The 10288-nt window shown below is 44.5% G+C and overlaps 1 protein-coding gene across 1 annotated transcript in view; it reads left to right on the plus strand.

The window, feature by feature from the left end:
* Nucleotides 1–8683, plus strand: part of napepld (N-acyl phosphatidylethanolamine phospholipase D) — a gene marked incomplete at its 5' end in the record, with an annotated part of 11237 nt that extends 2554 nt beyond the window's left edge. The window contains 5 exon segments of the mRNA XM_048268759.1: nt 18–107; nt 412–528; nt 692–713; nt 982–1096; nt 7752–8683. Coding sequence (XP_048124716.1) covers nt 18–107; nt 412–528; nt 692–713; nt 982–1096; nt 7752–7880 — 473 coding nt within the window.
* Between the last annotated feature and the right edge of the window lie 1605 nt (nt 8684–10288).

Raw genomic sequence — 10288 nt, forward strand, 5'->3', positions numbered from 1 at the left:
CGCCCGCTGGGCGACAACCGGACACTCTGGGGTCTGTTACACACACACACACACAGCGCAGCACTGGTGCAAACGCACGCCGCTGGACGACAACCGGACACTCTGGGGTTAGTTACACGCACACGCACACACACACACACACACAGCGCAGCACTGGTGCAAACGCACGCCGCTGGACGACAACCGGACACTCTGGGGTCAGTTACACGCACACACACACACATGCACACACACACGCACAAACACCGCACACACACGCACACCGCACACACACACACACGCAGCACTGATGCAAAAGCACGCCACTAGACGACAACCGCGCGCACGCACGTGTGTTGTGTGTGTGTCTCTAAACCGAGTGTGTGTATGTGTCTAAACTGAGTGTGTGTGTGTGTTTGTGTGTGTGTCCAGGGAGCTGGTCAGTCCTGGGCCCCTCCAGTCGTTTCTTCTTTGCGGGCGACACGGGCTACTGCTCTTCTTTCCAGGAGATTGGACGACGCTTCGGCCCTTTCGACCTCGCCGCCATCCCCCACCGGAGACCTACCCCCGGGTATTATTGTATGTGTGTGTGTGTAAAAAGGCCACTCAGCCTACCAGCCCAGGTGAGTGGGTGTGTGTGTGTTGATAACTTCTCCATCCGGAACCTACCAGCCAGGTATTGAGTGTGTGTGTGTGTGTGTGTGTGCCACCTCCATCGGAGCCTACCAGCCCAGGTGAGTGTGTGTGTGTGTGTGTGTGTGTGCGCGCCATCCGAGGCCTCCAGGTGAGTGTGGATTGTTGGCTCGATAATGTCACCACCTCTCGGAGCCTACCAGCCCAGGTGTGTGTGTGTGTGTGTGTGTGTGTGTGTGTGTGTGTGGGATCCATGCCTCTATATTATTGTTATGACACCATTTTACTCTCTCCCTCCCTCCCTCTCTCTCTCCCTCCCTCCCTCTCTCTCTCTCCCTCTCTCCCTCCCTCCCTCTCTCTCGTTCTCAGAGGTATCATGCGTTCCCAGCATGTGGACCCTGAGGAAGCGGTAAAGATTCACATGGACGTCCAGGCTAAACACTCCCTCGCTGTCCACTGGGGCACTTTCGCCTTGGCGTACGAGGTAGGACTACAGAAACACACACACACAAACACACAAACACACTATCCATTGGGGCACCTTATAGAGCGGCAAAACATGACACATGTCTCATGGCGCTTTACAGAGTATTAGACAATCAGAGAAAAGAAAAGAGAAAAAACTCCCTAGAATTGGAGATCCATGTAGGAAGAGCAGACCCAGTGCCTAGGGTCAGTTACAGGACCCAGTGCCTAGGGTCAGTTACAGGACCCAGTGCCTAGGGTCAGTTACAGGACAGTAAGGTCTGTGTTCATGATAAATGCATAAGTTAGTCAGATGTAGAGAGTAGAACATTGGGGCAGCCGTGGCCTACTGGTAAGCCCTTTGGACTTGTGATCGAAGGGTTGCCGGTTCGAACCCCGAGCAGTAGGCACGGCTGAAGTGCCCTTGAGCAAGGCACCTAACCCCTCACTGCTCCCCGAGCGCCGCTGTTGTTGCAGGCAGCTCACTGCGTTGGGATTAGTGTGTGCTTCACCTCACTGTGTGTTCAATGTGTGCTGAGTGTGTTTCACTAATTCACGGATTGGGATAAATTAAAGGCATAAAAAGCCCCAAAAAATATAAAAAAATAAAAATAAAGTTCAAATAGTCCAGTGTAGGAGATGGAATTGTCCAGGGGGATTAGGAGTTGTCATAGGGCAAGTAGTGGGTCACTAGGCTGTACGGGCCAGGAGTCCGGGCAGGGGGACAGCAATAGGCGATGATAGGGCAGTCATAGGGATGGGACTTCAGGTGAGATGAGTGAGATGAGGGCCAAACACACGGATGGCTGGTGACTGGTGATGGTATACCTCCCAAGTGAGGTAAGGGGGGAAGAAATAGAGATGTAGAGTGGGTTAGTATTACTATAAATCAAAATGGTTAATATCATTAGTATATCAATGGTACTATGTAGTGTTACCAGTGTACCTTTGCCTTAGCATACGAGGTAGGACTTCAGGAACACACACACACACACACACACAGACTTATATACACAGGCACTCACACAGAGAGCACAGTTTGAAATCAGCCGATGGTCACGTCTTGACCGTGAGCTTAAGATGTTGGCCCAGCATGAAGAGTTTGCACAACTCCACACAACAGCAGCAGGCCTGTTCCCTCCCTCTCTCACACACACTCACACACACACACACTCTCTCTCTCTCTCTCTCACACACACACACACACACACACACACACACACTCTCTCTCTCTCTCTGTCTCTCACTCACACACACACACATTTTAGACCCACCCCCCTCGAATTACGGCATGCCTGTCGCCTAAGGAGCCTTTAGCTCACAAAGGCGGTTCTGTTAATCGCCACGGCAACTGTGACTGGAACAGTCGCACTGGTGTATAAAGCCAATTCAGCCAGCACTCGAGTCTAATGACTTGAATATAGTGAGAACTAAGCCAGCGCTAGAGTCTAATGCAGGGGTGGGCAAACTTTTTTTGGCTCAAGGGCCACATTGGGTTTTGGCCCGGAGGGCGCACAACAGCCCCCCACTACATGCACATAAAAAAATAATTATAGCCTATAATTTGGTATGTAAAAATTTCTTTTAAATATGAATTGCTTAAAAATACTGCTAATTTTTATGCTGTTTAACACATGTATAAATTGTGCACTGTGGCTTTAAAGACAATTGGCTTTCCGCGTTTATTTCTCAATGATCTTCTGCCTGCTAAGCTATGGCTAGTGTACCCCACGGCTGGGCCCTCTCAGTTTTTTTAAATGGTCAGTAGTGGGAACTACTGTTGCCTTCATGATTTCCTTTTTAAAACTTTCTTATAAGAGGAGATATCAATTATCAACAATCACAAGCCAGTTGGAACCTGTGGCTCTCTCCCTCTCATTGAGTGCAGACCGTCCCAATTAAATGGATGCATAATGTTCACTTTAGATCTGCTGCAAAGGGAGATAACTAATAGTTAACTTAGTTTTAACATGATGTTATCTCTATTTAACATGATTTTGACATTGACATTGATGTTTTGACATTGACATCACGTTCTCTAAGGAGTGAAAAACAGTTTGCAGTAAAGCTAAAGCAGCGTCGCCTCTATCGCGGGAAAAAAAATAGCGAGCAAGCCTGATAACCAAATGAAATGCTTTCGGGGGCGGATGAAAGTGCTTTGGCGGGGCGGATCCGGCCCACGGGCCGCAGTTTGCCCACCCCTGGTCTAATGACTTAAATATAGTGAGAACTAAGGAGAACATACACAGTACAGTACGCATGTTAAAGAACGTAGAACAGTATGCATGTTAAAGAACTTAGAACTACACTCATGTTAAAGAACGTAGAACATTACACATGTCAAAGAACTTAGAACAACATGCATGCAAAAGAACTTAGTACAGTACACATGTTAAAGAACTTAGAACAACATGCATGTAAAAGAACTTAGTACAGTATACATGTCAAAGAACTTAGAACAACATGCATGTAAAAGAACTTAGTACAGTACACATGTTAAAGAACTTAGAAAAACTCTCACATTAAAGAACGTAGTACAGCACTTATGGTAAAGAATGTAGAACAGTATGTATGCTAAAGATCTGGTTCCGACTGCTGGTTCTGACTACCGGTTCTGATGTTATAGGCCGTTCACACGTACGCATTGGAGGCTTCGACGCTCACGCTTCTCATTCACGTTTCAATGACCATATTTTGTACTGCTATGCGGTACATCTAGTTCACTTTTCATGGGTTGGCGTCAGGCTTTGCCGAACAGAATTGTGGGGGCGTGGCATCGCTTTGCTCGCGTCAAAAGTGAAATGTTGAACTTTTCAAGCGGCTATGCGAACACCAGCCAATCAAATTGTGGTTATGCTAACAAGCAACAACGGTTCTCAAAATAAACCAAGATGACACCTGGAGTTCATTAGATGGTCTGAGACGGCTGTAATTGCTGATAAACGTCATTTGTTTGGCTTTTTAGACTTAGATTTTTTTTTTAACTAGCGAGAAATAAATATGGTACATTCTAAAAAAAAATAGCCGTTATTGTCAATCTCCCTTCAGTGCCAACACAGCCCCGAGCTTCGGGAAAACCAACCTAAAGCATACGTGTGAACGGGGCGTTAAAGGTATATTATGCAGGTTCAGGTATTTTTGGCGACTGTAGAGCTCCCCCTAGAGTAGATATATGTTTTTATTTTACTCTGCTGTTGTAAATAGCTTCTCGTGGCTTGTTCCACCTGTACACAATGGAAATGCTTTTGTTGTGGAGATGAAGGATTAACAACTGGCAAAAATTTCCAAGGAGCTACATATACTGACAAGGTACCAGGTTCCACGATTCTCATGATACAAGTTTGGTTACCAAATTGGCTTCTTAAAGGTTATATTAACGTGAAAATCTTGCATAGTGTACCTTTAAGCTTGCCTGATCTCGGTCTGGTTCTAGCTAATGGTTCTGATGTGGTTCTATAGGACTGTTCTAAGCCTGCCTGGTCTCTGTCTGGTTCTAGCTAATGGTTGTGATGTGGTTGATGCCAGCCTCACTGGGGGTCTACACTAGACCCGGCTACTGCTCTGCCCTGATCTCTGTCTGGTTCTAGCTAATGGTTCTGATGTGGTTCTATGGGACTGTTCTAAGCCTGCCTGGTCTCTGTCTGGTTCTAGCTAATGGTTGTAATGTCTAAACTAGTGGCTACTGCTCTGCAGTGGACCTGCCTCACTGGGGGTCTAAACTAGACCCGGCTACTGCTCTGCAGTGGACTCTGCTGGGGTTGATGCCAGCCTCACTGGGGGGTCTAAACTAGACCCGGCTACTGCTCTGCAGTGGACTCTGTCTGGTTCTAGCTAATGGTTGTGATGTGGTTGATGCCAGCCTCACTGGGGGGTCTAAACTAGACTACTAGGCCTCACTAGGCTACTGCTCTGCCTGGTCTCTGTCTGGTTCTAGCTAATGGTTGTGATGGGGGTCTAAACTAGACCCGGCTACTGCTCTGCAGTGGACTCTGCTGGGGTTGGCCCCTTCAGGCCACCGTACCATTCACAGTTCAGCAGAAAGGCTCTTTTGTAATGAGGCAGCTGATTTCTGCTTACAGGTGCAGATCCCCCCCACCCCAAACCCGCCTCCGAATGCATGCCAAGTTTTGTGAACTTTCGTTCATGGGGGGCCTTACAATAGAATAATTTATGTGTACATTTAGTGACCATTACACCAACAAGGATTCGGGACACTGAAAGACCGGGTACACTAAAACTTGGTGGGCATGTAACCCTACATGGATAGCATGGAACCATCGTTTTTGTTTTGATCTGTAGTTGTACTGGACCCCCGAAAGGAGGGTAGGGCAGACACAGTTTTCTGTGAATATCTTGAGAACCGTAGGGCCTAGGATGACCAAATTTTTCGTTATGTTTGCCTCAGGGGTCATGTTAACCCATTCCATGTGCACACATGTGCATAAACAGATACACACGCACACACATACATTCACAGTAATCATCATTATGACACATATTCACACAGTAGACATATGTGCGCATGCATGCACATGCACAAACACACATCGCAGGAGCAAAAACACACACAACACACACACACACACACACACCCACACACATAAACTTAAACATGTACACGCACACATGCACACAATTCAAGAATTTCTCAGAATTATGAACAGGCAAGATGGGGATGGGGTTGTATAAAATGAATTTTACATGTGAAATCTATGAACTAATCATGTTTTGGTACTTGTTGTCTAGCAGATACCAGTGAGAATTGAGTGTGGATAATGCAATTTAGTGAGACAGTTAGAATCATATAGGCCTTTCAGCGTGATTTATTTTTGTGGAAAAAATGTGCTGGACTGGGCGGCGGTCATATTTTGTACCGCTCTGCGGTACATCTAGTTTGGTATTTGTTATGTGGTAGCAAATGATGTTGACTATCAAAGAAATAGACCTAATTTAGGAATGCACACAGATATTGCAACAGATACGCTCAGGCCAATCCAAGCTTTTCTCATCTGTTGTTCCTTGTTGGTGGAACACACTGCCAGTTCCTACAAGGGCAAGCTCATCCCTCTCCATTTTCAAAAAACTCCTGACGACCCAGCTCTTTAGAGAACATCTCCTCTCGTAGCACCACTTACAACAAGCTAGCTGATCCTAGCACTTACCACCCGTCTTGAACTGACACTCAACTGTTTAAAAACAGCTCTCACTGATGCACGTATTCTTACTGTACTCTAAAATTGTTAAATTGTCCTAAAATTGTTGAGAAAATTGCTTTAAAACTTAAACTGTTTACCATGTTGTTAGTCGCTTTGGTTAAAAATGTGTCAGCCAAATGTAATGTAATGTAATGTAATGTAATTAAGACCCAAAGAATGGTTGAAACATACTTATTGAATAACACTGGGAGCAAAGAAGACTATCTTTTTTTCCCTTTGCAACTGTCAAAGAAATCCTATAAACACAGGAAAGCCTAGGGTATATCCTACATCAAATGGCCTAAAGATTAGGCTCTTCTGCATAGCATTATGTGATTGGCATGCAGTAATTTCAACACTGACCTTGATCTAGCCTACTTTGGCTATTTAAAGGTAATTTATTGTCAAAACATCACACAATATAAATTAGCTATAACAAACAATAAAGGACTTAATCACACACAAACTACTATTTTACTGACTGCAAAAATAATAATTATGTAGGAAGTTTAGAAGTTGAAAACCCAGAATTGACCAAAAGTGCACCAAATTTAACACAAATGACTCGAGACACTTGGAGGAGGCCTGGGTCCGTTCTTTTTCCAGATATTTTAGGATTTGGATATCGTTTCAGTATCGAGTATCAAGATATTTATGGCAGGTATTGTATTGAAGTCATAATTTTGGTATCGTGACAACACAGAGCCACTCTGTTTTCTAGATGTTGAGGATCGGAGGCTCTACCACCAACAAGTGATGCTGCTCAATGGCATATTAGAAGAGCACATTATCAAGCTCTAGTATGGAGGCAAGCACACATACCAAATCCAGTGTTACTAGAAGTAAAATGTTTTTTACTTCACGGTTGTTGCTGACGGTAGATGCAGTTCTGCATTAGGCTTATTCCCGCTATCTAAGTTAATATGTACTGTAGGATATATTCTGAGTTGAAGGTTATCTGTGCAATTTGTTATTGTGATGAAATGCATTAAACACCACGAAAGTGACTCACTATGTTAGCAATAAAAATATGGTTTAGCGTTTTTGATTAGAATTTCCGAGTTTATTACATGTTAACTGTAATTATGTTCCCATTAAATACGTTAATAAACTATAGTATGGCTTCTTTAATGCTCAAACATGTATTTAGAGAACACTTATATTTGGTTTTAGTGATTACTTTTGAAATCAACCCAGTTTATGGAAAAATAAGCAAAAATAATCACTATTTTATGTTAAAATGCTGATTATGCAGCGTAGAACTCAGAATTGAGCTTGGTAAACAAAATATTCAGAATCAGCACCCTCAAATTAGGTAAGAAGGGTGGTTTACCAACTTTTCCTCAAATTTGCCGTCAGAAGTTCTCTTCTGTGAAGCAGCTCTCCCTCTATTAAGTTTAAGCCAGGGGTTGGTTAGAATGTTTTTATTTGTATTGTTTATTGTTTGTTTGTTGTTTATTGTTTGTTTGTTGTTGTCAGTATTACCTGGAGCCCCCAGTGAAGCTGAGGGAGGCCATGGAGCAACAAGGTCGCGACCCCGAGGAGTTCTTCACCCTCAACCATGGAGAATCACGCCTGCTCAACACCACACAGGACGTGTTTGACTGAGGAGATGGAACACACACACGCACACACACACACGCACAAACACGCACACAGGCCATGGAACAGCAAGGTCACGACCCCGAGGAGTTCACCCTCAACCACAGAGAATCACACCTGCTCAACACTACACAGGACGTGTTTCACACACACACACACACACACACACACACACACACACACACACACACACATACACACAGGCCATGGACGACAGGGTAGTGACCCCAACGAGTTCCTCACCCTCAACCACGGAGAATCATGCCAGCACACACACACAAATAAACACACACACACACACGGGATGGAAGATGTGTGCTAGTGTGCTTTCTAGCTGTAGGACTCTGAAAGCTGTATCGCTGCTTCTACTACCAACATCACTATTAATACTTTCCCATGGCCATGACCGACACACACACACACACACTTTTCCCATGGCCATGACCGACACACACACACACACACACTTTTCCCATGGCCATGACCGACACACACACACACACACACACACACACTTTTCCCATGGCCATGACCGACACACACACACAGGGATTCTGTCTGAGTGCACTTATGAGTGTGCACTTCTGTCTGTAGTGCACTTCGGAGTGTACACTTCTATCTGTAGTGCACTTCCATCTGAGTGCACACTTCTAAGTGTGCACTTCTGTCTGTACATAATATTGTAGCTCACGATGGCTGCTGCAGAGTTCTTTAGATAAAGGAGACCATGTATAATAGGAATGTAAGAGGTATTTTTACAAGAGCTAAGCTGTAGATCATAAGACACAGTAAATATGATTTGGACCCAATTTACTATTTATCGTCCTTTATTTGCAGTGTTTCAAGCAATGTGACACCCAGTAAACCACAACACACAGCAGGTCATAAGACCACACACACACACAAGCACATATGTATATAAAGAGGTATAGAAATGTTCTACCTTTGTGTCAGAGGAGGAAGCAACACTTTGTTTATTTGTTTGTTAGTCTGTTTGTTTATAGTGTGACTCTCAGGAACTAAAAGAACACTGCTGTCTCACTAGGGAACTAAAAGAACACTGCTCTCTCTCTCTCTCTCTCAGGAACTAAAAGAACACTGCTCTCTCTCTCTCTCTCTCTCTCTCTCTCTCAGGAACTAAAAGAACACTGCTCGCGCTCTCTCTCTCAGGAACTAAAAGAACACTATATCTCTCTCAGGGAACTCCAGAACTAAAAGAACACTAAAATACTCTCTCCTCTCAGGAACTAAAAGCAACATTGTTCTCACCTCAGGAACTAAAATAACACTGCTCTCACTCAGGAACTAAAAGAACACTGCTCGCGCTCTCTCTCTCAGGAACTAAAAGAACACTGCTCTCTCTCTCTCTCTCTCTCTCTCTCTCTCTCAGGAACTAAAAGAACACTGCTCGCGCTCTCTCTCTCAGGAACTAAAAGAACACTACTCTCTCTCTCTCTCAGGAACTAAAAGAACACTGCTCTCTCTCTCTCTCTCTCAGGAACTAAAAGAACATTGTTCTCACTCAGGAACTAAAATAACACTGCTCTCACTCAGGAACTAAAATAACACTGCTCACACTCAGGAACTAAAATAACACTGCTCTCTCTCAGCAACTAAAAGAACGTTGCTCTCTCACTAATGCACACACCACCATGTCACTCACTCATCAAACTAAACTAAGGATGCTCTTTACTGGGAGCACCATGTCACTCACTCATCAAACTAAACTAAGGATGCTCTTTACTGGGAGCACCATGAATCAAGAAGTGTCATTGAGAATCAAGAAAATGTTTTTGTTGTAGCATGAGGGCAGCAGAATAGTGAACAAACAAACATGTCCCGAAGTAATGAAGCTGGCTTTCAGCACCCTCTGCAGCCAGCATGAGGTATTGCAGGCCTGGGTGCTTGTGACCACTAGAAACTGACTGGCCTGCAAAACTATTGTTGACAGTCCAGTATCTTCCATTTTTATAACACACACGCACACACACACACATTGACGTTGCCTGCAGACTGATGAATCTGAGAGTATTTGGTTTGTTTATGTCAGTGAGTTTAGTTGGGGAATGTGAGGCCATACAACTGAGCACAGGAATTGATTGTAGGATGGCAACAGTAAGTGGCAGTAACACGTATCTTATTATTCATATTACAAGTGTCACGCATTGAGCGTGACAGTCACTCATTTCGGTCTTTTGTCACGCGTTCCCGCCACCCATTGTATTTCTCATGCAGAAAAACTATTTAAGTATAAGTACTCTTTTGATCCCGTGAGGGAAATTTGGTCTCTGCATTTATCCCAATCCATGAATTAGTGAAACACACACAACACACAGTGAGGTGAAGCACACACTAATCCCGGCACAGTGAGCTGCCTGCATCAACAGCGGCGCTCGGGGAGCAGTGAGGGGTTA

This window comes from Alosa alosa, chromosome 17 (assembly GCF_017589495.1).
Source record: "Alosa alosa isolate M-15738 ecotype Scorff River chromosome 17, AALO_Geno_1.1, whole genome shotgun sequence".
NCBI lineage: Eukaryota > Metazoa > Chordata > Actinopteri > Clupeiformes > Clupeidae > Alosa > Alosa alosa.